The sequence below is a fragment of the Phacochoerus africanus genome, chromosome 5 (assembly GCF_016906955.1).
Source record: "Phacochoerus africanus isolate WHEZ1 chromosome 5, ROS_Pafr_v1, whole genome shotgun sequence".
Taxonomy (NCBI): domain Eukaryota; kingdom Metazoa; phylum Chordata; class Mammalia; order Artiodactyla; family Suidae; genus Phacochoerus; species Phacochoerus africanus.
In genome coordinates, this window is record NC_062548.1 from 9584965 (window position 1) to 9611930 (window position 26966).

At 54.5% G+C, this 26966-nt stretch overlaps 1 protein-coding gene across 1 annotated transcript in view; it reads left to right on the forward strand.

Annotated features, from left to right (window-relative positions):
• The first annotated feature begins 589 nt into the window (after positions 1 to 589).
• ZAN (zonadhesin) overlaps positions 590 to 26966 on the forward strand; it is a 32022-nt gene continuing 5645 nt past the window's right edge. Inside the window, exons 1-34 of the mRNA XM_047779724.1 lie at positions 590 to 848; positions 1184 to 1275; positions 1466 to 1544; positions 1642 to 1788; positions 2616 to 2887; positions 3206 to 3290; positions 3744 to 4850; positions 6695 to 6879; positions 9769 to 9910; positions 10064 to 10180; positions 10682 to 10806; positions 11015 to 11160; positions 11929 to 12072; positions 12460 to 12567; positions 12667 to 12836; positions 13838 to 14040; positions 15368 to 15509; positions 15775 to 16022; positions 16208 to 16388; positions 16637 to 16748; positions 17110 to 17204; positions 17535 to 17711; positions 18803 to 19011; positions 19285 to 19429; positions 19737 to 19981; positions 20062 to 20226; positions 20392 to 20516; positions 20806 to 21101; positions 24161 to 24372; positions 24852 to 24993; positions 25336 to 25583; positions 26015 to 26144; positions 26302 to 26473; positions 26763 to 26936. Coding sequence (XP_047635680.1) covers positions 590 to 848; positions 1184 to 1275; positions 1466 to 1544; positions 1642 to 1788; positions 2616 to 2887; positions 3206 to 3290; positions 3744 to 4850; positions 6695 to 6879; positions 9769 to 9910; positions 10064 to 10180; positions 10682 to 10806; positions 11015 to 11160; positions 11929 to 12072; positions 12460 to 12567; positions 12667 to 12836; positions 13838 to 14040; positions 15368 to 15509; positions 15775 to 16022; positions 16208 to 16388; positions 16637 to 16748; positions 17110 to 17204; positions 17535 to 17711; positions 18803 to 19011; positions 19285 to 19429; positions 19737 to 19981; positions 20062 to 20226; positions 20392 to 20516; positions 20806 to 21101; positions 24161 to 24372; positions 24852 to 24993; positions 25336 to 25583; positions 26015 to 26144; positions 26302 to 26473; positions 26763 to 26936 — 6599 coding nt within the window. The remainder of the gene's footprint in view (positions 849 to 1183; positions 1276 to 1465; positions 1545 to 1641; positions 1789 to 2615; positions 2888 to 3205; positions 3291 to 3743; positions 4851 to 6694; positions 6880 to 9768; positions 9911 to 10063; positions 10181 to 10681; positions 10807 to 11014; positions 11161 to 11928; positions 12073 to 12459; positions 12568 to 12666; positions 12837 to 13837; positions 14041 to 15367; positions 15510 to 15774; positions 16023 to 16207; positions 16389 to 16636; positions 16749 to 17109; positions 17205 to 17534; positions 17712 to 18802; positions 19012 to 19284; positions 19430 to 19736; positions 19982 to 20061; positions 20227 to 20391; positions 20517 to 20805; positions 21102 to 24160; positions 24373 to 24851; positions 24994 to 25335; positions 25584 to 26014; positions 26145 to 26301; positions 26474 to 26762; positions 26937 to 26966) is intronic.

The following is a 26966-nucleotide window of genomic DNA, read 5'->3' on the forward strand; positions in this document are numbered from 1 at the left end:
TCTTTCACCGTTTTACTCTTCCCCTACTCCTTTCCTGTCTTTTCTCTGTCTTCTCTTCTCTCCCACCCCTGCCCGCTCCCTCCTGTTCGGTTCTCCTCTCTTCCTGTCCGAAACCTACCTTCCTGAGGCCCAGCTTTCTGAGCAGACCCAAAGCCCCCGCGACGAGCCTGGTCCTCAGGCAGAATCCCGCGGACACGTGCACGCACGCGTGCGCCGTCGGCAGCGCCCTAATTCCCCGCCCACTAGCAGTTGCGTCACGCAGCGAAGTCCCGGCTGATTGGCTGCCTGAGCCGGTGGAGGGTGTAAGGAGGTGCCTGCCCTTCCGCTTCAGGCCCGCACTTTCAGTGCTTTGTGTGAATCAGCAATGTACAGTGGGTCGAGAAAAGGAAGAGGATGTGGCTCTAGGGGACTTCAAAAGCCACCATTTGAAGGACAAGATTATGGCCTGTGCTTCTGAGAGGATGCCGTGATTCCTAGGCAGCGCCCCCACCCTCACCCAGACCTGCCAAGCACTTCTGGAAGGATCCGAGGCCTCAGCTCGTCGCGTGGCGGGTGTAGGCCCACCTCGGTGCTGGCTGATCCTAGGGAGATGTTAGGGCTCCCTGCCCTCGCAGTTCCTATGGCTATGCCACACCCACCTCTAATTCCCTCCACTCCCATTTTATTGGCCTTTTCCTTCCCAGGTGGCTTCTACATGCTCCTGGACCCCAAGAATGCAAAACCAAGGCAGAGATCTGCCCTCCTGAGCCCTCTGATCCAGTCCTCCGGCTGCCTTAGCCTGTCCTTTCAGTACACCCAACGTGGCCAGGCGTCTGGTGCAACCCTCATGGTCTATGCTTCTGTTTTGGGTGAGAGCGATAAAGTTGCAGGATTTACGTTGACCTAGGCTTTTCTCCCAGAGTTGGGTGGACAAAGGTGTGGGGCATCCCCAGGAGTCTAGGAAAATCTGGGATTCGTGCAAAATTATTCCTGGAATGGAATTTGGGAGCAGGGAGGATATTGGGTTCTGAAAAAATAGTTTAAAATGCCAGGAGAGTGAGAGAGAAGGATATGGTTGCACTTGGGGGAAGGGAATATACTTCAGGTAGTCCCTTTGCTACTTACTCAACCTTCTGAGTATAGTTTTGAAATCATTTTCCAGTCCCCTTAATCTGACTTCTCCCTTGGATTCCTCCCATTGTAGGCAGCATCCGGAAACACACTCTTTTCTCAGGACAACCCGGACCCAGTTGGCAGCCTGTTTCTGTCAATTACACAAGCCAGGGACAGATTCAGGTAGAATGGAACAAGAAGTCAGATCTCCTTGGATGTGGGAGACACCCCCCCCCCCGATATTGACAAGGATTGCTCTGGGCACTAGAAGCAGGACTCCTAGGTCCCTGAAGAGAGTAAAATCAAATGAAGGGGTGGCTGAGTATTTGGCCTCCTTTCTCATTCCCAACCTCCTCTCTCCCTCTCGCTTCAGTTCACCCTGGTGGGCGTGTTTGGAAAGATCCCAGAGCCAGCTGTGGCAGTAGATGCGATCAGCATTGCTCCCTGTGAAGGTGAGAGCATCTCTCTGAAGGGGCGGGGGGGAATGGGGTGGGAGAAGAACAGAGAGCATGGCCCAGATTTCTGAAATCTCCCATCTTGATACCCCAGAGAGCTTTCCTCAGTGTGACTTTGAAGATAATGCCCATCCCTTCTGTGACTGGGTCCAGGCATCACAGGATGGTGGATACTGGAGGCAGGGAAATAAAAATACATTCATCCAGCCTGCAGGCCCCTTTGGAATCTCCCTTAATGGAGGTGAGGAGATGGAGGACCCCTCAAGCCAATGAGTTACTGAATCTGCTCCCAGCTAGGGGTGGGCTGGCGTGATTGGTGGAAGATGTAAGTGGTGAGAATGAGCCAGCGGATATTCATTGGGAAGCCACCATGGGACCAGAGCTGTGGAGGTGACAAAGGCAGAGCAAGTTGATTCTCACGGTTGTGGGATCACTTGGGAACCACCCCGCCCCAAATCCAGGCTTCTCACTTCACTGAGCCCAAGGCTTCAAAATCCACTGTGTCATTTTCAGGCAAGACATTTATTTACTAGTGCAGCCAACAAAGGAATCTGGGTTGCCAGTTTGGTTTTCCCTTTCTTTTTCACCCTGCCTTCTTCAGTTGAAAGTCTAAAATGGGAGTTCCCGTCATGGCGCAATGGAAACTAATGCAACTAGGAACCATGAGGTTGCGGGTTTGATACCTGGCCTCACTCAGTGGGTTAAGTAAGGATCCGGCGTTGCTGTGAGCTCTGGTGTAGGTCGCAGATGCGGCTCAGATCTGTCATTGCTGTGGCTGCCGTGTAGGCTGGCCTCAACAGCTCTGATTAGACCCCTAGCCTGGAAACCTCCATATGCCACGGGTATGGCCCTAAAAGGACAGAAGACCAAAAAAAAAGAAAGAAAAGAAAGAAAGTCTAAAATGAGCAAGAAAAAAATAAAACAGACCAACCAAAAAAACCCCCTGCAATGTGGGGAGTTTGGGTATTTGCACCAGATCCCTCTTTGGAAAGCACAGTGTCACGAAAAAAAGCACCAGAATTGTCCTCTGGAGTTTTCTCACCTGGCCTGTTCCCTTCTTTTGTCCAGAAGGTCACTACATCTACCTTGAGACTGACAAGTTCTCCCAGGCAGGCCAGTCTTTCAGACTGGTGAGCCGGCCCTTCTGTGCCCCGGCTGTGATCTGCGTGACGTTTACCTACCACATGTATGGCCTGGGACAGGGCACAAAGCTCAGGCTGCTGCTGGGGAGTCCTGCGGGTAGTCCCCCAAGTTCTGTCTGGGAACGTGTTGGGCCTCAGAGCCCTGAATGGCTGAACACCTCCGTCACCATCCCTTCAGGACATCAACAGCCCATGCAGGTGAGAGATGGAGAGACTGGCCCTGTAAATGTCATTGTGGGGCCTGGTGAGGGGGACAGAATGCCTGGGATCTGGGGGCGCAATCAGGGCTGAGAGGAGGGGACACTGGAAAAAGAGCAGGGCAGAGGGGACCTTTGTGTCCCCCCACCCCCCACCCCCGGCTCACTGGTCCTGGAAAGGGGCGGGGCCCCAGTTGGACTGTTAAAGCCAGAACAAGGTGACATTAGGCAGAGGATAGTCCCTGTGCCGGGAGGGTCACTGAGTTGCCAGGGATTCACTTTCATTTCTTTCTTGCTTCATTCTCCCTTGTACCTTCAGCTGATATTTGAAGCCGTCAGGGGCACCAACACCGCCTTTGTTGTTGCTCTGGGTTTCGTCTTGATCAATCATGGGACCTGTCGAGGTAAGACAAAACCCAAGGCCCCAGAAAGGGGGCCGTGCCCTGGCATCATCTCTTGGGTTCTCTGCATGTACTGCTTAAAATGCGAGTCCTCTCTTGGGCCTGAGGCCTCCCACAGCTTTGTTCTCTATATTCTGCCCACCTGTATCTTCCTGGCCCATCAGGATGCTTGCTTGAGTGAATATGACTTTGATGCCCTGGATTTCTGTGATTGGATTCAAGACCTCTTACCTAGTAAATGGTGATCCTGGAAGGAAGGCTAATATCCTCTTTGTTTCATGTTTCCTGCAGCCTGTGCAATATCAGACATATATTAGGAGCAGTGTTTGTTGAGTGTTGAGTGGAGGTTGGGGTTGGGAGTGGAAGAAGAGATGAGCCCCCCATTCCAATTAGATATGAGTCAAGAGGGTGGTGGTATACTTTTGACTAAACTGCAGGAATTTTTTTTCTTCATAGGACCTTCTGAAACCTCTGTCTCCACAGAAAAACCCGTGGCCCCTACAGAAAAACCAACTGTCCCCAGTGAAATATACACTATCCCCACAGAAAAGCCCATAGTCCACACGGAGAAGCCCATTGTACACACTGAAAAACCTACAATCCCAACAGAAAAATCTACAGTGCCCACCGAAAAACCTACTGTCTTTAAAGAACCCACCCTTCCACCTGAAGGGCCCACCGTCCCTGCTGAACGGCCTACCACCCCGCCTGAAGAGCCTGCTGTCCCTCCCAAAGGGCCCACTGTCCTCACTGAATGGCCCACAATCCACACAGAAAAACCTACTGTCCCCAGTGAAATATACACTATCCCCACAGAAAAGCCCATAGTCCACACAGAGAAACCCACTCTCCCCACAGGAAAATCCACCATCCCCACAGAAAAACCCACGGTCCCCACAAAAAGGACCACCATTCCCACTGAAAGGACCACTATCCCCGCAGAAAAGCCAACTGTCCCCATAGAAAAACCAATGGTCCCCACTGAAAGGACCACCATTCCCACTGAAAGAACCACTATCCCCACAGAAAAACCTACTGTTCCCACAGAAAAACTCACTGTCCCCACAGAAAAGCCAATTGTCCCCACAGAAAAGCCGATTGTCCCCACAGAAAAACACACCATCCCCACAGAAAAACTGACAGTCCTCACTGAGAGGACCACTACTCCCACTGAAAGAACCACTCTCCCCACAGAAAAACCCACTGTCCCCACAGAAAAGCCAACTGTCCCCACAGAAGAACCCACCATCCCCACCGAAAAGCTTACCGTCCCCACTGAGAGGACCACCACTCCCACCATAAGGACCACCCCCCCCACCATAAAGACCACCCCCCCCACCGAAAGGACCACCACCCCCACCATAAAGACCACCACTCCCACTGAAAGGACCACCATCCCCACGAAAAAGACCACTGTTCCCGCAGAAAAACCCATTATCCCCACTGAAAGGACCATAGCTCCTACAACACCCCAGCCCAGCCCAACTCTTGTACCCACTCAGTCAGCAGCCGTCGTGATGCCAAGTACTTCCGCGACCACTGTGACCCCGAGAACTACTATAGGTATGTGGTGGAGCATCAGACAGCTGAAAGTCAGAGACAGTGACTAGGAGAGAGGGCTCAGGAAATGATGCTTCTAGTAGAAAATTGTAGTCTTAGCGGAGAGACGAATCAGACACAGTGACTTGGCGGGAATGATGAGGGCGACCCCAAGTGAGAGGGATAGTGGGGCCCAGGTGGAGTAGGGGTTGTTGGGGACCAAGACCAGGCTTGCTTACCACTGCTGCTTGCTTTACTGAGGTATAATTCACTGCCTTAAAATCCATCTTTCAGAGTGTACGATTCAGTTGTTTCAGTATATTCACAAGATTGTGTGACCATCACTGCGTTTCAATTTCAGGGCAGTTTCATCACCCCGAAAAGGAAGCCTGGGCCCATTAGTGGTCGCTCTCCATTTCCCTTACCCCCAGTCTCTGGCAACCACTACTCCGCTTTCTATCTTGATGCATTTGCTGTTTTGGACATTTCATATACATGGAATCACATATGTGGTCTTTCGTGGCTGGCTTCTTTTTTTCTCAGCATATGTTGTTTTCAAGGTTCATCCTTTTTTTTTTTTTTGTCTTTTTGCCCTTTCCAGGGCCACTGCTGCAGCATATGGAGGTTCCCAGGCTAGGGGTTCAATTGAAGCTACAGCTGCTGGCCACAGCCACAGCCACAGCAATGCAGGATCCAAGCCGTGTCTGCGACCTACACCACAGCTCATGGCAACACCAGATCCTTAACCCACTGAGCAAGGCCAGGGATTGGACCTTCAACCTCATGGTTACTGGTCGGATTCATTTCCGCTTCGCCACAGCAGGATCTCAGGGGTTCATCCATGTTGTACTTTGTGTCAGGACTACATTCCTTTCTTAAACACTTTATTGAAGTATAATTGACTTGCAATTTTTTTTTGAGGTCGGAAATATTTTTTAAAATTATTTTTTCATAATTTTGGGGTATCGTTGCACTGCTTTCTTCTCTCTTTTTTTTTTGTCTTTTCTGGGGCTGCACCTGCGGCATATGGAGGTTCATAGGCTAGGGGTCTAATCGGAGCTGTAGCCACCGGCCTACGCCAGAGCCACAGCAATGCCAGATCCGAGCCGCGTCTGCAACCTACACCACAGCTCACGGCTATGCCAGATCCTTAACCCACCAAGCGAGGCCAGGGTTTGAACCCACAACCTCATGGTTCCTAGCCAGATTTGTTAACCACTGAGCCATGATGGGAACTCCTGATTTTCAGTGTTATTTACACACACACACACACACACACACACCCCATTCTTTCCCATTATGGTTTATTGCAGGATATTGAACATAGTTCCCTGTGCTCTACAGCAGGACTTTATTGTTTATCCATCCTATGTGTAACAGTTTGCATCTGCTAACCCCATACTCCTACTGCATCCTTCTCCTACCCCCACCTTGGCAACCACAAGTCTGTTCTCTCTGTCTGTGAGTCTGTTTCTGTTTCGTAGATAAGTTCATTTGGGTCCTATTGTAGATTCCACGTGTAAGGGATACCATATGGTCCATGTCTTTCTCTTCGTGATTTACTTCACTTAGTATGAGAATCTAACTGCATCTGTGCTGCTGCAAAGGACATTATTTCATTCATTCTTTTTTATAGCTGACTAGTATTCCATTGTATGTACACACCACATCTGTAACCATTTGGTTGATGGACATTTAGGTTGTTTCTGTGTCTTGGCTAATGTGACTAGTGTTGCTCTGAACCCAAAGGATTCCTTCCTTTTAATGGCTTCATCATATGGGCCTATTTCTGCAAGAAGAACAGGACTGGAGGGGAGAGGGGAGACAGGAAAAAAGCTGGAGGCTTGATGGAGTCTGTTTTCCTTTAGCGAGCTGCCCCCCAAATGCCCACTTTGAACGCTGCGCCTGCCCAGTGTCCTGCCAGAGCCCCACACCCAACTGTGAGCTCCTCTGCAAGCCCGGCTGTGTCTGTGATCCTGGCTTTTTGTTCAGTGGCTCCCGCTGCGTCAACGCCTCTTCCTGCGATTGCTTCTACAATGACAATTACTATAAGGTAAGACGCTCAGATCTCCTGAGGGGAGTTTCAAGCCAAACACCTGGGGTCTGGCTCCACCTGCTCCCCAGGTGACATGAATTTGGATCCATTCCCAAGGGGTCAGCTCTCAGGCAGTGGTTATACGGTGATGGAGTCATTCATTTGGCGTGTGGTTTTTGACTGTCATGTCTGTTCCCACAATACATATTTGTGAAGCATCCACTTTGGTCCATCCAGATGCTGGGCTCTGCAGAAGATCTTGTCACCCCTGACCTGTCCTCCGTGTTCCTGGCAGTCTTGCCACTTCGGTACCTCTCCCTCCCACTCTGGCAGCCGTGATGCCTTGGTCCCTAGGCCAGCCAGATGGGGCAGGGCCCTCATTTCCATCCTGAGGGAAGTCAGGGGTCCCTGCATATCCAGAGAGCCCTGGACGTGGCGTTTTCAGGGCAGAATAAGGGATTCCAGAACCTTTTTCCCAAGGAACTGATAAATTCTGATAGGATAGGTCAAAGGAGAGGAGATACTGTTTGCGCCTTCCCGACTGATACCCCCCTTCTGGGGAGATTCAACAAAAGCAGAGGGGCACAGACTCTGGGCCAGTGCTGTCCTAATGGGATGCCCTGCAAGCCTCACTGGGCATTTATGTGTCCTCATCGCCACGTTCCAAAAAAGCATAGGAAACAGGTGAAATTAACTCCAATCATCCACTCATTGCAACATGTAATCAGTAGTTCTCAATGAGATCGTTTACGTCTCTTTTTTTTTCATGCTGTCTTCAAAATCCAGTGTGTATTTTACACTTACAGCCTCTCTCAATTTGCACCGGCCACATTTCAAGAGCTCAGTGGCCACATGTGGGTGGGGACCCCTGTATTGGATAGAGCCACCCGAGAGTCAGGCCGATCTGAGCCTGAAGCCTGGCTCCAGCACGCGTTTGCTGAGTGACCTTGGGCAACGACCTTTACCTCCTCAAATCCATTTCCCTGTTTTGCACAGTAAGACTTTCTACCTCATCAAATTGTCATGAAGATGATACTAGATCCTAACACAGACCAATTAATAAACACGAATTATTATTATTAGCAATTTATAATGAATATATGTAACCTGTTAATGAAAAGCTCAGTCAGGAGTTCCCGCCATGGCACAGTGGGTTAAGAATCCAACTGCAGCGGCTCAGGTCACTGCAGAGGCATGGGTTCAATCCTTGGCCCAGTGCAGTGAGTTAAAGGATCCGGTGTTGCCACAGCTACAGCTTGGATTCTTTCCCTGGCCTGGGAACTTCCATATGCCACAAGTGCAGCCATAAAAAAATAAAATAAATAAAAAATAAATAGGAGTTCCCATTGTGGCTCAGTGGTATGGAACCCGTCTAGTATCCCTGAGGATGCGGGTTCAATCCTTGGCCTTGCTCAGTGGGTTAAGGATCCAGTGTTGCCACAGACTGCCATGTAGGTCACAGACCTGGCTCAGACCCGTGTTGCCTTGGCTGTGGTGTAGGCCGGCAGCTGCAGCTCCAGTTCGACCCCTAGCCTGAGAACATGTGCCGCGGTTGCAGCCCTAAAAGCAAACAAACAAACAAATGAATAAGTAAATAAGTGAAAGTGCAGTCAGCTGTTTGTTAGAGCCTAGTGCCTCTTCTTAGCTCCAGATGTTCTCCCCGTGAGTCGTCAGAGTTCCTGCTTATCTCTTTGGGGGCCCCTTCCTCCTCCAACCCTCCTCACTAGCCTCCCGGGCGTCCCTGGGTCAGTGTTAGGATTAGCTCCAGCTGCAGCTTGGGTAGGACAATCTGTCACAACCATCAGCACCAAGCGTCTCTTCTCTCTGCCCTGAGAGACACATATGAACTTCTGATATGTTCACCTATGCGTTCGACAAACGTTGATTGGGTGCCTTCAATTCTCTTGGCCTTGGGGTCACCATGAAAAGGGTGTGTCCTTGCTCTCATGCTGTCAGATTCTAAGGGACACATCAGGTCTTGGTTCACTCTTTTTTTTTTTTTTTGCCATTTTCTTGGGCCGCTCCTGCAGCATATGGAGGTTCCCAGGCTAGGGGTTGAATGGGAGCTGTAGCCACCGGCCCACGCCAGAGCCACAGTAATTTGGGATCCAAGCCACATCTGCAACCTACACCACAGCTCACGGCAATGCCAGATCCTTAACCCACTGAGCAAGGCCAGGGATCAAACCCACAACCTCATGGTTCCTAGCCGGATTCGTTAACCACTGAGCCATGACGGGAACTCCTTGGTTCACTCTTTCATTGAAATGAGAACTCTTTGTCAGGCACCGTGCTACATGTCGGGGCTGAGACAGCAGATATAGACAGATATGGTCCTTCATAGGGGTGCTTATAATCAAATAATTACAGACATTAATAGAAAAGTGCAATTGGGGGAGTTCCTGCTGTGGCACAGTGGGGTCGGCACTATCTCTGGAGCATGAGGATAAGGTTTGATCCCTGGCCTGGCACAGTAGGTTAAAGGATCCGGTGTTGCTGCAGCTGTGGCATAGTTTGCATCTGTGGCTTAGATCTGATTCCTGGCCCAGGAACTTGATATGCCACAGGGTGGCCAAAAAAGAAAAAAAAAAGTGCAATTGTGGTAAGTGCTGGGAAGGAAAGGTACCCAGAACTAGTCAGGGAGGTCTGGGGAGTCTTCCTGAGAAAGCAGTAACCCTTGAGCTAAACTCCACTGATTGCACAGGAACAGGTTAGGAAGAAGGAGAGGGATGAGTATTCCAGCACAGCATGTGCAAAGGGCCTGAGGTGGGCAGGAATATCTGGTAAGTATTGAGAAGAATCTGAGCAAGGTGAGGCCTGCAGGCTCTGAGGAGAGGGGCTATAGCACAGGATGGCAGAGTCTGCCTGGGAGCTGTAGCCTGGTGACTCTGGCTCCCTTGCTCTCAGCTGGGGACAGATTGGTTCAGCCCCAACTGCACAGAACATTGCCACTGCCGGCCCAGCAGTCGGATGGAGTGCCAGACCTTCAAATGCGGGACACACACAGTGTGCCAGCTGAAGAATGGCCAGTACGGCTGCCACCCCTATGGTGAGACCCTCCCCTCATGCTGTACCTGCCTGTCACAGTGGATGTGACACCATCTTTCCCTCAACCAGAGGAGCTAGGGCACCTGGGTGGGTGAGGTGGCCCTGGGCCTGGCCTGGCTTGCCAGCTTCAGATGTCTCCCATGTTTCCCAGCAGGCAGTGCCACCTGCTCTGTCTACGGAGACCCTCACTACCTCACCTTCGACGGGAGGCGCTTTAACTTCATGGGCAAGTGCACCTACATCTTGGCCCAACCCTGTGGCAACTTGACAGGTAGGACCCAGAGATGCCCCCACGGCCTGGGCCCGGGGTCTGAGGTCAGAAGAGCCGGGCTCGAGAGGAAAGGGCCAGAGCAGATGGCAGGGCAAGATGGGAACAAGGGAGTGAGGTAGAGTAAGGGAGGACACGTCCACCCCAAAGGCAGGACTTTCTCAGGACCAGGCCGCAGGGCAGATGCAGTTAAGACGCTCTATCAGTTGCTTCCTTGGCCACCTTTGACTGAGGGTGCTCCTGGCAGAGTGGCGATAAAGGCAGGAGAGAAGTAGCACAAATACCCTGTCCCCAAGGATGTCGGCGGCCACTGGGGGGTGGGTTGGTAGTGCGGTCCCAGGCTGCGCTCCCACCAGGACTGGGGCGTCCCGCCTCCCCTCTTGAGCTGCAGAGCCGCTGGCGGCCCTTTATCCCCACAGAGCAGGTGGGGGTGCCACCCTCGGCGGGCACTCAAAAAGCCTCTGGAATGAGCCCCTGGGCACTCTGCACCCCCTCCCCTCCCAGAGCACTTCTTCAGGGTGCTGGTGAAGAAGGAGGAGCGAGGACAGGAGGGCGTGTCCTGCCTAAGCAAGGTCTACGTGACTCTGCCTGAAAGCACCGTCACTCTGCTCAAGGGCAGACACACGCTGGTGAGTCCTTCTCCACTCAGCCCTGCGGGGCCGCGGACTCGGCTGTGGCCTCGACCTCCCGGTTCCTCCAGCCTCCCAACCCTCCAGAGCGTTCCACGTGGCATGGAGGAGGTCATTCGCGTCGCAGCGGGGATGTGCGAGTCTGCTGAGGTCCTCCTTGGCGTCCCCCCCATGTCTCCCTGTCTCCTCCTTTGGCCCCTCCTTCCAGGTCGGAGGTCAGCGAGTCACCCTCCCAGCCATACCTTCTAGAGGTGTCTTCCTGGCTCCCAGTGGGCGATTTGTGGAGCTGCAGACGGCGTTCGGTCTGCGGGTGAGATGGGATGGTGACCAGCAGCTGTTTGTGAGTGTGCCCAGGTGAGGGGCGACCCAGCCAGGCAGCTGCCACTCCTCCCACTCTGGCCTTCCCTCTCCAGGCACCCTACCATCCTGTCCCCTGCCATCCCCGGTGCTAATTCTCACCTAGCTCGAGGGGCAGACCTCCCTTTGCTTGAGGAAGGGGAGAAGATGGTTTCAGGGCTGTGTGATCCTAGCAGGATATATACACAGGGCTTTGAGAATGTTCTAGAAGGAGTTGCTCATGAGCCTTGGAAGCCCTCAGAAGAGTGGTCTCCTGACCTCGGCCTTCAAGGAAGAGTAGCTCCCCACATGGACAAACAAGGGAAAGAAAGACTTTATGGAGGAGTTCTCTGGTGGCGCAGCGGGTTAAGGATCTGAAGTTGTCACTGCTGTGGCTCTTGTTACAGCTGGGGCCCGGGGTTCGATCCCTGGCCAGGGAACTTCTGAGGGTCATGGGTGCGGCAAAAAAAAAAAAAAAAAAAAAAGCTTCATGGAAATAGTGAATGGTAATTGCAAGGAACAAAGTGGGATGTCTTTGGGCCAGCAAAAGGCTTGTTAGGCCTGGAAGACGGGGTGTGAGCAAAAGAAGAGGACGAGGAGAGACATGAGATGGCTGGGGGTGGGGGTGAGAGCTTGAGGTCCTTGTGTGCCCAGTGCCTGGCATGGAACCCTTGTTCCGAGTCTGCTCCTCTTCCGCCTCCGCCTGCCTCGTGTCTGTTCCCCCATCCCCTCTCAGATGACAGAGGCCCCTTCTCTCCACTAATGTTTCCTCCCCACCCCCTGCAGCACCTTCTCTGGCAAACTCTGTGGTCTCTGTGGCGACTATGACGGTGACAGCAGCAACGACAACCAGAAGCCGGATGGCAGTGCAGCAAAAGATGAGAAGGAGCTGGGTAGCAGCTGGCAGACCTCGGAGGATGCGGACCAGCAGTGAGGACCTCCCGTCTCCGACTCCGCCCTCCTGCCCCTCTGCCCCTTCCAAGAACCAAGAACCCTGACTGCCTTCACTCCTTTTCTCCTCTCTCCTCTTCTGCACGCCCCCGTCTGTCATTCTTCTCCCCCTCCCATTCGAGGCTAAGTTCATTATCACCAGGCTCACCCCCACCGTCGGTGGTCACCTCCTCCTCATCAGCTGTCCCCAGGCGCTTCTGAACAGCCCCGCTCCAGCAGGCCAGGCTCCCGGGTTTTCCCACCTCCTCTGGGGCTTGGCGTTCAGGTGTCCTCCACTAGGGGCTGCCGAGAGCCCGGAGACCGCTGGGGCCCAGCAAAGACGGAGGCGCCTAGGTTCTTAGGGCGTTTGGGCCGGGTCTCTTCCAGGTGCGAGGAGAACCAGGTGTCTCCCCCGTCTTGCAACACAGCCTTGCAGAATACTATGTCGGGGCCAGAGTTCTGTGGACGGCTGGTGGCCCCTCATGGAGTCTTCGAGTATGAAAGGGTTCCAGAAGGGCTTGGCACCCAGTCCTCCATGGCGGGAGGCGGCCGGTTCTGTCCCCTCCTCCCTTCCGACCAGTTCTCTCTTTTCAGGGCATGCCTGCCTCACCTCAGGGCCTCTTCCTTCTTCAAGAGCTGCACGTTTGACATGTGTAACTTCCAGGGGCTGCAGCATATGCTGTGTGCTCACATGTCGGCCTTGACTGAGAACTGCCAGGATGCTGGCTACCCGGTGAAGCCCTGGAGAGGACCCCAGTTCTGCCGTGAGTTGTTCCGAGAGGCAGAGCCCCTTCCTTCAGATGCAGACGCCACCTGAGAGCATTAGTACAGGCTCAGGGGTTGGGTGGGGAGCCAGGTTGAACCCCTTCGCTTCCACACAAGGACAGGGAAATCAGAGTCAGGAGCATCCACTGACAAAAATCACACAGTCACCTGCAAACTCAGAGAGGCCTCGCAGGACTTGCCCCCAGCCGTAGAGTTTGCAGGCAGCATTTTCAGCCTGAATCCAGCTTAGTTTTGATTCCTTGGATTTGGGCCCTGACTACACGTTGACATTTTTAATTCTATTAAAGAATTAATTAAAGCTCTTTGGGGAGTTCCCATTGTGGCTCAGAGGTAACGAACCCAACTAGTATCCATGAGGACGCAGGTTCCATCCCTGGCCTCGCTCAGTGGGTTAAGGGTCTGGCATTGCTGTGAGTTTTGGTGTAGGTCGCAGACGCGACTCAGATCTGGCATTGCTGTGGCTGCGGTGTAGGCCAGTGGCTACAGATCTGAAAAAAGGAGGCAGGAAAGGCTTCCCAGCTGTCCGTGGGCATGCAGAGTAGTGCATAGCTTGTCAGCGGGTGCCCAGGTCAGGGACACACAGTATAATACAGGCTGTCGGTGTGGGGGTGTGGGGGGGGTACACCATGACTGCCCCACAGCTCGCGGTCATGGTCCAGTGCTCTGGGGGGTCTGCTTAGGGCCAGGCCTGGTTGGAGGCCATGTGGGTTCTCCCTGCTCCCCTCCACCCTGACCGTCAGCTCACCCCGGCCCGTCCGCGCAGCAGTGCCGCCAGTCTGCTCCTGTGGTCCTGCCCCCCGGCAGCTCCCTGCAGGCCCCTCCAGGCCTGGGTGGAAGCTAAGTTCCTTGCTGGTTTCTCCCAGTCTTTTCTCAAGATCTGGCAGGAGTTTCTAGCTGAGGGCCTTCTGAACTCTGGGCTGGGAAGGACCGCTTTTCTCTTTTCCCCGTCCCACCTCACCTGTGCTTCCTCCTCCACCAGCGCTGGCCTGCCCCCGCAACAGTAGGTACACGCTGTGTGCCAAGCTGTGCCCTGACACCTGCCATTCTGAGTTCTCGGGCAGGGCCTGCAAGGACCGCTGCGTGGAGGGCTGCGAGTGCGACCCAGGCTTTGTCCTCAGTGGCCTCCAGTGCGTCTCCCGGTCCGAGTGTGGCTGCCTCGACTCCACAGCGGGTTATGTCAAGGTGAGCCTTGGGGCTGCAACCAGAAGGCGCTCGTCCGGGTTCAGAGGTCTGTGTCCAGCTCATGGATGGGAAAAAGAAGGCTGGGGGCCTGGGTGGAGGACTGGGATTAGGGAACTGCAGGCTCAGGTCTAATCTGCCTTTTTTTTTCTTCTTTCTTTTTCTGGCCGCACTGTGGCATATGGAGTTACTAGGCCAGGAATCAGATCTGAGCTGCAGTTGTGACCTATGCCACGGCGTCGCTGGATCCTTTAACCCACTGTGCAGGGCTGGGGATCGAACCTGCATCCTGGCGCTGCAGAGATGCCACTGATCCCATTGCGCCACAGCAGAAAATCTTCTTTGCCTTTTCCTTTCCTCGGCTCTAATACTTTTCACGCAGTCCGGGATGGAATTGTAGGAGAGTTATTTCTCACTGGGGTGGACTCCTGGTTCTCTCCCACCCGTCTGCCCTGCCCATCACATCCCTGAGTCATTTTCCCAGCTTCTCATCCTCCCAAGGCCCAGGCACGTCTGCATCTCACTTGCACTCTTTCTAAACACACCTCTCCTACTGAAGGGCTAAATTTCTCTGCTGAAGAATTTTAGCCGCTACCTGGGCCCCATCTTCACCATCTTTTCAGAGGCGGATTTGGAGCTAGATCCTCATCCGCAAAGCTTCTCTCTTCCTTCTCTGCCTGTCCCTCCTCCATGGCCTGGGGGGACAGTGCTGTCCGTCCACACGTGTCCTCTGCTTCCTGATGTCCCCTGGACTCTCCTCTGCTCGGCGCCGCGTTTCAGACTGGCCCACAGAACGCTCCTTGTGCGCGCTTGCTCTCTCAGTTCGTGTTCTTTGCGGCCCTTGCCCCTTACTCTGCCTCGCAGGCACCATGCCTATTAGCCACTGTCCCCTCCTCTGAGGCCCCCCTGTAAGGCTGCCTCCTCCTTGAAGCCGTCCTAATTCACATCTCAACTCTTGTCGCAAGGGCTGGTTGTCTGTGTTGAGGGCAGGAAACTCCCTGGGTGCCCGGACTGTGGTCTGTGGGTGCGTGTGTGTTGGGGCTGACCTGCGCCACAGGCCTGTGCGTGCTATCAGGGAAGGAACTTTCTCCAAGTTGAGTACTGACTCCCTTACGCCTGGCACAGCACATGACTACCTGTTGACATAGTGAAGGAGGAACAAACGAACAATGGAGTGACGGAAAGAGTGAGTGAATGCCAGAGTTTTGCAACTAAGCCTGGACCTTTGGGGTGAGACGAATGCCTTCCCATGAGCAGGTCGGTGACAGAACAGCAGTGGGCTAATGGACCTGGCATGAACTTCTCTTCCTTCCTTCCTTCTGCCCACCAGGTAGGGGAGCGGTGGTTCAAGCCAGGCTGCAGACAGCTCTGTATCTGTGAGGGCAACAACAGAACTCGCTGTGTGCTCTGGAGGTGCCAGGCCCAGGAGGTCTGCGGTCAGCAGGATGGCATCTACGGCTGCCATGCTCAAGGTGAGTGGAGGGCTGCTCACGTGGCTTCAAGCAAAGGCATGGACCCGTCCTAGAGCAGAGAGCTGGGGCACAACCAGGGGCTGGAAAACGATTGCCCAGAGGCAAAGCAGCATCTTCAAGGACCCAAAGAATGCGGTTGGAACAGTCCCTAACCTTGACCTCTCCAAGCCACACCATGAGCCGTGGGGGTACCATCCCGACATGGACCCACTGGGTTGGCAGCTCAGGGTCAGAACGTCTCTGAACCCCATCTCCTCCTGCTCAGGGTCTGCCACCTGCACTGTCTCGGGGGACCCCCACTACCTGACGTTTGACGGAGCCCTGCACCACTTCACGGGCACCTGCACCTACACCCTGACCAAGCCTTGCTGGCTGAGGTCCCTAGAGAATTCTTTCCTTGTGAGTGCCACCAATGAGTTCCGCGGTGGAAATTTAGAGGCCTCCTACGTCAGAGCCGTCCAGGTGCAGGTCTTCAACCTCAGAATCTCGCTGATCAAAGGCCGCAAGGTCACGGTACGTGCCTGCGCCCAGCTCCCCCGCCCACACCCCAGCCCAGGCAGCATCTCTCCTGGGCCCCTCCTTTCCTGCAGGCCCAGTTTCTGAGACACCCGCCATCCCCTTCCTGCTCCCTGGTCTTGGCTCTGTTGTTATCCTTGTCCCAGGCGCCTTTCCCTACCGCGTCCTCCCTGCCTCTCTAGCTGGATGGCCGCAGGGTGGCCTTGCCCCTGTGGCCCGCACAAGGCCGGGTGAGCATCACGTCCAGTGGCTCCTTCATCCTCCTCTACACGGACTTTGGGCTTCAAGTTCGCTATGATGGTGACCACCTGGTGGAAGTGACCGTGCCCTCCTCCTACGCTGGCCGGCTCTGTGGGCTCTGCGGTGAGTTCCCTGGGCACCTGTGGGCAAAGCTGGGGCCATATCCACGAGCTGCGTGCCAGTCGGGCGCCCTCGGTGCTCGTAGAGCTGTTACCTGGTTGAAGGTGCTGTGTGCGAGGCAGGCGTGAAGGGAAGCTGCAGATGAAGGAACAGAAAGGAAGGGCTCCTCTTGGTCGGTTCGGGAAGAGGGAAGGTTGCTTCTTGCTCCTGGGGCCGGGTCTCTAGCCTGTGCTGACTCCTCGGTCCCCCAGGAAACTACAACAACAACAGCCTGGACGACATTCTGCAGCCTGATAAAAGGCCTGCAAGCAGCTCTGTGCGCCTGGGGGCCTCCTGGAAAATAAATGAGTTATCTGAACCTGGGTGAGCTGGGAATGGGGGCAGGGGGGTCTGGACTGGAGGGAGGAGCCTTGGCATGCAGCCTGGAGGTGCCCCCTCTCTGTCCCCAATCTCTCCTGGAGTTGATGAGAGGTTGTTGCGACCTCCCATGCCCCTGCCTGCTGATTTCTCCCATGCTTACTGAGCTATCTCTTGGGAAGTCCACCCTGAGATCTAACCTTTTGCCTTCCTGCTGCATCTGCTGATGTCACCTTTTGAAGGCACCACTGTTCTCCTCTCCCATCCTTATTCCCCTCCCCGTTTCCCTCTCCACTTTTGCTTTGGCTTTTGGAAAGCTTCCTCCAATCTTAAATTCCTGTCCCTTCTCTGCCCCTTCCTCTGTCAGCTGCTTTGCTGAAGGTGGCCAGCCCCCCAGGTGCCTGGGGAAGGAAGTGGCAGACGCCTGGAGTAAGAACTGTGATGTCTTAATGAACCCTCAGGGTAAGCCGTGGTCCCTATGGGTCCCCTTTTCTTCCCCTGGGGCAGGAGACAGTGGAGGGGGACTGATCAGGGAGGGAGGGAGGGTGAGATGGAAGTAGGCAGGTGTTGGGAGACAGGAGGTAGGCAGGTGTTGGGAGGCAGGTGAAGGGAAATGCAGAGGCAGGGTTCACCTGGGAACACTGAGGAATCTGAGGTTTTTTCACATCTCAGGCAGCAGGTTCTCAGCAATTATGGGTTTTAATCAAAGCAAATGTCACATTCGCACCAAAGCAGCCACGAGGTTCTGGGTCTTCCCAAGCTTACCCTCGCCTGCTTTGTTTCATTCTCCAGGACCCTTCTCTCAATGCCACAGGGTGGTGGCCCCTCAATCCAGCTTCTCCAGCTGTTTGTATGGCCAGTGTGCGACCAAGGGGGACACCCTGACCCTGTGCCGCTCCCTGCAGGCCTACGCGTCCCTGTGCGCGCGTGCTGGCCAGGCCCTCACCTGGCGGAATGGCACCTTCTGCCGTGAGTGACCTGACCTCCCCTCCCGCTGGCCAGAGGTGTCCCCAGAGCCCTGCCCTTTCTGCCCCTTCCTAAATTCTGCCCCCTGCTCTTCCCTTTGCAGCCAAGCCCCAGCCCCCACGTGGGACCCTCCTCTGTCTCCCAGTCTCCAGTCTCTCCCGCCCAGCCCCCATCCTCTTCTGTGCCCCTGCCCTGGGGGCCTCCACTGCTTTTCTCCTCACCACAAAGTTCTCATTGGCTTACTGTCTCCCTTCACTGTTCCCTGGGCCAACTCTGTTACCTTTCTAACTCTTTCCCAGGAACTTCTTTTTAATTGTAGTGAAACGTATATAACATAAAAATGACCACTCTAACAATTTTAAGTGTCCAGGTCAGTGGGTTTAAGTTCCTTCGCCTTGCTGTGGCCTGCAGAAGTTCCCAGGCCAGGGATCAAACCCGTGACCCAGCAACGACCCAAGCCACTGCAGTGACCATCCCAGATCCTTAACCCACTTCGCTGCAAGGCGACTCCCTCCAGAGCTTTTTTATCTTCCCAAACTGAAACTCTGTCCCCTTAAACCCTGTAACTCCCCATCCCCCCTTCCCCAGCCCCTGGCAACCACCCCTTACTCTCTGTTTCTCTGAATTCTACGACTCTCGGAACCTTGTGTAAGTGAAATCACACAGTGTTCATCTTTTTGTGACTGGCTTTTTTCACTCAGTGTCATGTCTGGAAGGGTTCGTCCATGTTGTAGCAAGAGCCAGAATGTCCTTTTTTTTTTTTTTTGGCTTTTTGCTTTTTCAGGGCTGCACACACGGCATACAGAGGTTCCCAGGCTAGGGGTCCAGTCAGAGCTACAGTTGCCAACCTACATCACAGCCACAGTAACACCAGATCCTCAACCCCCTGAGCAAGGCCAGTGATTGAATCCGACTCGTTTCTGCTGCCCCATGATGGGAACTCCCAAGAACGTCCTTCTTTTTGAGGCAGAATCATTCCATCGTGTGGATGACCCCATTTAGTTTTTCCAGTCACCTAGTGGGTGCTCCCAGGAGCTCTTGATGTCCCAAGGTCAGGGAGCTGGAAACTCTTCCTGACATTGATTTCTTCTCAGCTCTGAAGTGCCCATCAGGCAGCAGCTATAGCACCTGTGCCAACCCCTGCCCAGCCACCTGCCTCAGCCTGAACAATCCATCATACTGCCCATCCACGCTGCCCTGTGCCGAGGGCTGCGAGTGCCAGAAAGGCCACATCTTGAGTGGAACCTCCTGTGTGCCCCTCAGCCAGTGTGGCTGCACCAGCCAGAGGGGCTCCTACCACCCGGTGAGAGGCCAGGTGGCAGCAGATGCCCTACCTTTCCTTCCCTACAAGTTTGGGGGCCAGAGGGCTTAGAACCTGCAAAGAGGGGGCAGGCCAGTGCTGAGGGCTGAGAAGCAGGTCCGGAAGCCAAGAGCCTGAGTAAAGCCAGCGATGGAGGCCGGCAGCTGAGTGCAGGGAGCCTCATGGTGGGGGGTCCCGGGTTTGGGGGGCTCTGTCCACCTCCAGCTTTCAAGTTTCTGTTTGGCTCCACTGATGCCTGCCCCACACCCTCAACAGATTGGGGAGAGCTGGTACACGGACAACAGCTGCTCCAGGCTCTGCACCTGCTCTGCCCACAACAACATCTCCTGCCGCCAAGCCTCCTGCAAGCCCAGCCAGATGTGCTGGCCCCAGGATGGGCTGATACGGTGCCGGGTGGCAGGTGGGAGGCCACTGAGCATGGAGGAGGACCTCCAGCCACTGAGACAAGCTCTCCCCAACTTCTCCTCCATCGGGAAGGGCCCCTGGGGTTCCCTCATGGTTCCCACAGTGGCCATGAACTTAGACAGGAGAGGTCTCTCCCTGGCCAGAGGACATCTGCCCCACTGCCTTGTGTCTTGACTGCTTTCTGTGGAGTTGGAGTTCCCTTCTGAGGCTCCCTCTCCTCCGCATCCTTTCCTTGAAGGTGGGGAGGGGGCCTGTTCTTGCTGGAGGCAGGGCCCCTCCTCAGCCACCTGTCTGTCCTCCAGGGATGGGAGTGTGCCGCATCCCTGACACATCCCACTACGTGAGCTTCGATGGCAGCTACCATGCCGTCAGGGGCAACTGCACTTACGTCCTGGTGAAAATATGCCACTCCACCATGGACCTGCCTTTCTTCAAGATCAGTGGCAAGAATGGGAAGCGGGAAGGCCAACCCCCGGCTTTCTACCTCCGCCAGGTCTATGTGGATATCTTTAATACCCTGGTCACCCTGAAACAGGACCAAGTGCTGGTGAGCTGGGTGAGGAGGACATGGGCTCTGGGAACGGGGCTCTGGTCCTTCCTCCTGCTCACAGGTCCTGTCCTCTGTAGATCAATGGCACACGGGTCAGTCTGCCTGCAACCACGCAGATCCGTGGGGTCAGAGTCATTTCCAGGGACGGCTACACCGTGCTCACCATCAACATCGGGGTGCAGGTCAAGTTTGACGGCAGAGGTTTCCTTGAGGTTGAAATCCCCAAAGCCTATTACGGAAGGGTGAGGAAGACTCCTGTGTCTCTGCGCAAGGGGATCAGCCTGCAGGGCCGGTGCGGGGGGCACGGGGGGCGCCTTTCTCTTTGGAGTGGGAAGGTGGTGCCAACGAAAAGTGCCCCCTGCCTCCCCCGGCGCTGAAGATCCCCTCCATCTCCTCCGCCCACCCAGACCTGCGGCGTGTGCGGGAACTTCAATGACGAGGAAGAAGACGAGCTCATGATGCCCAGTGATGCCCTAGCCCTGGATGACGTCGTGTATGTGGACAGCTGGCGAGATAAGGAGATCGACCCAAAGTAATTGCCCCCAAAGACTCTCTTTGTGTAGGAACGTGAGTCGGGATTCTAGACCATATGGCCCACCTGGGCTGGGAAGGCCCGCGTGGTCCTTCACGGGCGCCGCTTGACGGGGACGGCGTCTGGGCCCCAGGAGCCCGTCTGGGAAACACTACGGTCTTCCTGTCTAGGCTGGGAGGCCAAGGCCGCGTGGAAGGCTGGCCAGAGCCCAGGCCAGCTTCCCAGGGAAGACAGGAGGGCTCCTGAGGGTGGTTTGGCTGTCCCTGTGATGACCCCTTTCCCTCCCCAGTTGCCAGGAAGATGACAGGAAGACCGAAGCAGAACCGCAAGAGCAGCCAAGTGCAAACTGCAGGCCAGCTGACCTGGAGCGAGCGCAGGAGCAGTGCCAGGCGGCCTTTCAGGCCCCGGCCTGGGCAAACTGTGCCACCCGCGTGGTCCTCAGTCCCTACGTGCGCAGCTGTACTCACAAGCTCTGTGAGTTTGGAGGCCTAAACCGTGCCTTTTGCGAGTCTCTGCAAGCCTTCGGGGCCGCCTGCCAGGCCCAGGGGATCAAGCCCCCAGTCTGGAGAAACAGCAGCTTCTGCCGTGAGTGTCCCCTGCAGCCACCCTCAGGCCACTCCCAAGCACTCTTTCACCCGTGTACCTCTGAAAGTTCCCCCAGACTCCTTGTTGGTTCTCCCCAGCCTAGTTCTGACTTTATTTTCCCGGACGTGGACCATTTACAGGAAGCTCTTAGCCTGTGCCCCTTACGGCCAGGCCTCCGTGGGCTGCTTCTCGGCGGCTCCTGTCCATGTCACTCCCCTGCTCACTCTTACCTGCAAGTCCGAGTTCCTCTCCGAGACCCTCCAAGCTGTCGCCGCCGCTCCCTGCCCCCTTCTCCCCCTTCCCTGCATCACCTGCGTCAAATGACCCCTTTCCCCACTCAGGCCCTACTTTCCCACAGCCCTCCCTGCCTTTCTATGCACTGCTCCCTGCACCCAGAAAGTTCTTTCCACTCCCCTCCTGGCAGACACCAAGACATCCTTCTTTAGCTCTTTTCTTTAAACTTTTTTTTTTTTTTAAGCCAGGAACTCCTGCAGTCAGATTCTTAACTCACTGCACCACAGCAGGAACTTTGTCATTTAAAAAAATTTTTTTGGGGGGGTAGTTCCTGTCATGGCTCAGCGGAAATGAATCTGACTGGTATCCATGAGGACACAGGTTCAGTCCCTGGCCTCGTTCAGTGTGTTGAGACTCCGGTGTTGCCGTGAGCTGTCATGTAGATTGCAGATGAGACTCAGATCTGGCATTGCTCTGGCTGTGGTGTAGGCTGGTGGCTACAGATCCGATTCAACCCTTAGCCTGGGAACCTGCATATGCCGTGGGTGCGGCCCTAAAAAGACCCAAAAAAATCTTTTTTTTTTAGACTGGGTTTGCGGTGTGCAGAAGTTCCCAAGCCACAGCAGTGACAGTGCCAAATCCTTAACCACTAGGTTGCCAGGAAGTCATCATTTATCATAATTTATTTAACCAGTTTTCTACTGATGGACTTTCTAGTTGTTTCCAATCTTTTGCGATTGCAAATGGTGCTGCAGTGGAAACTTTGTGGAGATGTGATTTTCTCTGTGTGTTTTTATCTGTAGGATAAATTCCTAAAAGTGGAATTGTCAGGTCAAGGGCTGTGTGGATTTGTACTTTTGAGAGACATTGCCAAATGGGCTTTCATAGGGGTTGAGGAATTTACGTTTCTACCAGCAACACATGAGGATTCCCCACAGCCTCACCAACAGGGCATTATCGAGCTTTTGATTTTTGCCAATCTGATAAGTGAAAAATAGTCTTAATTTGGGAGTTCCTGTCATGGTTCGGCAGTAATGAACCCAAATAGCATCCATGAGGATGCAGGTTCAATCCCTGGCCTGGCTCAGTGGGTTAAGGATCTGGTGTTGCCGTGAGCTTGGTGTAGGTTACAGACGTGGCTAGGATCTGGCGTTGCTGTGGCTGTGTTGTAGGCCAGCAACTGTAGCTCCAATTCCACCCCTAGCCTGGAAACTTCCATATGCCATGGGTGCGGCCCTAAGAAGCAAAAAAAAGAAAAAAAGTCTTAATTTGTATTTTTCCTAGTGTGAGTGAGGTTGTGCCTTCTTCATATGTTAGGAGCCTTTAGATCTCCTCTGCGTGATCTATTCATACTGATTCGCCATTTTCCCCACTGGCGTGTTGGTCTTTATTGAACTATTTTATAAATGACCTTTATCTGCTACAGGGAAGGACCCTTCATTAGTGCCGAGAGTTACAAAAAATTTGTCCAGTTTTTTTTTTTTTTTCATCTTTGATTTTTTTTGCCATGCAGAAATACATATACATTTATGGAGTCAAATATAATAGTCTTTGTTTCATGGCTTCTGCCTTTTGAGCCATAGTTACAAATGCCTTCTGGACTCTGAGGTTAAAAAAGAATATGCTCACGTTTTGCTCTAATATGTGTATGGTTTCATTTTTTTCATATTTAAATGTTTGATCCCATGGTGTATAGGGTGAGAACTGAATGAACTTTTGTATTTATTTTTTCCCAGTATTATTTCCATAGTAGTTGGGACTCTCTCTGGGCATTTTCTCCTCTTCCACTGCTCCATTTATCTTCATTTACTAGCAACACAATGTTGTGATCATTGAGAGTTTAAATTGTGTTTAAATTTCTGATAAAGACATTCACTATCCACTGGTGGTTTTTTTTTTTTTTTTCCTCCCAGTTTTGCTTTATTTTTTATTTTGTCTCAAACTTTTCCTGGATTTTCTGGTTTATTATATTTTTCCTCTCTGTGTTAACGTCATCTTGATCTATTAAAAATCAAAACAAGGAGTTCCCTGGTGGCCTAGTGTTGCCCAGTGTTGGACAAGGATCCAGTGTTGTCACTGCATGAGTTCAATCCCTGGCCTGGGAACTTCTGCCTGGGAACTTCTGCATGCCTCAGTGTGGCAAAAAAAAAAAAAAAAAGGGAGTTCCTGTCATGACTCAGTGGTTAACGAATCCAACTAGGAACCATGAGGTTGCAGGTTGGATCCCTGGCCTTGCTTGTGGGTTAAGGATCCGGTGTTGCCGTGAGCTATGGTGTAGGTTGCTCAGATCCCGAGTTGCTGTGGCTCTGGTCTAGGCCGGTGGCTACAGCTCCAATTAGACCCCTAGCCTGGGAACCTCCATATGCCGCGGGAGTGGCCCTAGAAAAGGCAAAACAAACAAACAAACAAACAACCTATACACAAAAAAAACCGAAAACAAAACAAAAAGACAAAATCCTGTTGGTGTATTTTATTGGGATCAAATCAAATGTGTAAATTAACTGAGGGAGGAATGACATCTCTATGTTGTGGACTCTTCCTGTGAACGTTTCCATTTGTTTCCAACTACTTCTGTTTAAAAGCTCCTCTGACAGAGTGAATACCTCCCTGCCCTGTGCTCCTGTTACGCCTTGTACACACACACACACACACACACACATACACGCGCGTGCCAGTCCCACGCTTACTGACCAGACACAACAGGGTTGCAGCAGTGCTGGCTGACCTCACATTTCCACCCTGAATTGAGAGAACGTTCCTGCCCTTTTCTTTCCTCGGAGCCATACGCGGCCCACACTCAGTAAGTTTCCCCTTCCCTCCTCCAGCTCTGGACTGCTCCGCCCACAGCGTCTACACCTCCTGCGTCCCCTCCTGCCTCCCTTCCTGCCAGGACCCCGAAGGCCAGTGCACAGGCGCCGGAGCTCCCTCCACCTGTGAGGAGGGCTGCATTTGTGAGCCCGGCTACGTGCTCAGCGAGCAGCAGTGTGTGGCCAGGAGTCAGTGCGGCTGCAGGGACGCCAGGGGCACCTTCCTTCCCGTGAGTGGGGACAGGAAGTGGGAGTGGGGGCAGTACACCTCCAGGATGGCGCTTTCTCCTTTCCTGTACCTCTCTCTTGGCCTAGGGCACCTGTGTGTCTACGCCTGGCCCTGGGTGTGAAAGCTGGTGACAGCAGGGTGATGACCTGCCGGGCCTGGGGAGGGTGTGTGGTTTGGGTTTGGGGACGGAGGGTTCCAGACAACAGGGATGTAACACGTTAGAGTGGCTTGGTTTGAGTCAGCGAACCTCTGTGACCTCAGTTTCCTCATCTGTAAGATGGGTCCAGCAGTACCTCCCAAACAGCCTGTGTGAGACACCGAGCCCATAGCCTTAGTGGGCGGTATAGGGACCTAAGGGTACAGAGGGCACTGGGACTGCCTCTGGTCTGAGCCAAGTAAGCCGTCAGACCATGGGCTTAGGCTGGAGTGGTAGAGGGAAGAGAGCTGCCCTTCCTTCTTCACCCCTCCTCCTTCGTGCAGGTGGGTAGGTTCCGGCTCTCCAGCGGCTGCTCCCAGAAGTGTGTCTGCACAGCGGGAGCCATTGAGTGCAGGCCCTTCACCTGCCCCTCCGGCTCCCAGTGTGAGCCCAACGAAGACGGCAAGGACTTCTGCCAACCCAACAGTAAGGAGGCCCTTGGGAGGTGGAGCCAGAGGGGCCCCCCCGCAGCGGCTGGGTGCTCTGGAGGGGGAGGGGCCAGCGCAGGCGGGGTGGGCCTGGGCTCTCGCGCTCTTACCAGCTCCCCTGTCGCCTGCGTGATCCTCTCTGGGATCCACTACCTGAAGGGCAAAAACAGGGAACCAGAGCAGGAGATCCTCTTGGGAGAGGAGGAAAGTGGAAGATGAAGTCCACCGGGGGCCCAGGGCGGAGAGGGAAGATGACAGAAGGCAGCAGGCGTGTGAGGGCCTCCGGCCGGGACTCTGACATCAGGCAGGCTGCCTTCTCAGCGTTGACCCTTCTCGGCAGGCTCCAATCTATGCTCAGTTTTCGGGGACCCCCATTACCGCACATTTGATGGCCTCAGCTACCGCTTCCAGGGCCGCATGACCTACACCCTGGTCAAGACCTTGGACGTGCTCCCCGATGGGGTGGAGCCCCTGGTGGTGGAGGGACGCAACAAGGTGTATCCATCCTTAACCCCGGTCTTCCTGCAAGAGATCATCGTCATGGTCTACGGCTACACAGTCCAGCTCCAGGCCGAACTGGAGCTTGTGGTAAGAGCCGGGCCGGCCCAGGTGAGGAGGCAGGCCGGGTGGTGGGAGGCCACCTGGAGCAGGTGAAGCCGGGTCTCCGCGCTCCCTGGGATGTTCCCGGCAGGGGCTGCCAGGTTGTACAAGTCAGAATTGGCACCACCCTCGCCTCCTTGTGGGGCGCAGAGGAGGGCGGTGGGGGCAGGGGGAGATCAAGCAGTGGGAAGGCTGAAGAAGCTCCAGGGGCCCCCACCTGCCAGTTTTCTTGCAAGGAAGGGGCTGGGGCAGCAACAGGAGCAGAACTCAGGGAGGGAGGCCTTTGCCTCTGGGGACAATGAAGCTTCCTGGGGAATCTCATCCCAGAACAGCGGCAGCGGGAGAGGTGCAGAGAGGTGCGGGCCACGGGGGTAGGGGTGGATCCAGGCCTCCCGGCCGCTGCCATCTGCCTCCTCCAGGTCAACGGTCAGAAGGTGTCCATCCCCTACAAGCCCAACGAGTACCTGCAGGTCACTCTGCGAGGCCATCGCCTGTATCTGGTCACAGACTTTGAGCTGGTCGTCAGCTTCAATGGAAGAAACAATGCAGGTCCCTGAGAATGTGGACCGGAGGGCAGAGGGGAGGGAAGACCACATCTTAGGCCGAGCGCGTTTGAGACCCCTGCCTGCGAGTGGGGCCCCGAGCTCCAGGGGAGGGCCTGGGAGGGGCCGAGAGTCTCACTCAAGGACGCCCCTGCCCTCTGCAGTGATCGCCATGCCCAGCACCTACCTGGGGCTCGTGCGAGGCCTGTGCGGCAACTATGACAAGAACAAGAGGAATGACTTCATGCTGCCTGATGGCTCCTTCACCCAGAACCTCCTTGTCTTTGGCAACAGCTGGGAGGTAAAGGCCAAGGAAGGCCACCCCCGCTTCTCAAGGTGAGAGGACTGGGGCTCTGCGCAGGGGGAGGGATGAGTGGCAGCCCAGCCTCTGTCCACACCCCTCTCACCCCCACGTCCTCAGCAGAGGAGGAGCCCCGAGGTCCAGGGCCTGCACTGGCCTAGATTCTTCTAGTCACATCACTTCTCTCCTCTGCCACTGACTATGTGGCATCTCCCTGTGGGTCCTGGTCTGTGCCCACGCCCTCCCGCTTCGTCCCCTCCCCGGTTCTTCCTAAATTCGCAGCCCTCGTGGGCCTCACCTGGCCCTTCACTGTCTCTGCCCCAGGGCCATTCGAGAGGAGGAAGAGAAAAACGAAGAGTCAGGCTTTCAGAATGTGTCAGAATGCAGCCCAGAGCAGCTGGAGCTTGTCAACCACACCCACGCGTGTGGGGTGCTGGTGGACCCTCAGGGCCCCTTTGCTGCCTGTCACCAGATTGTGGCCCCAGAGCCCTTCCAGGAGTAAGTTGAAGACGCAGGACACGGGGAATG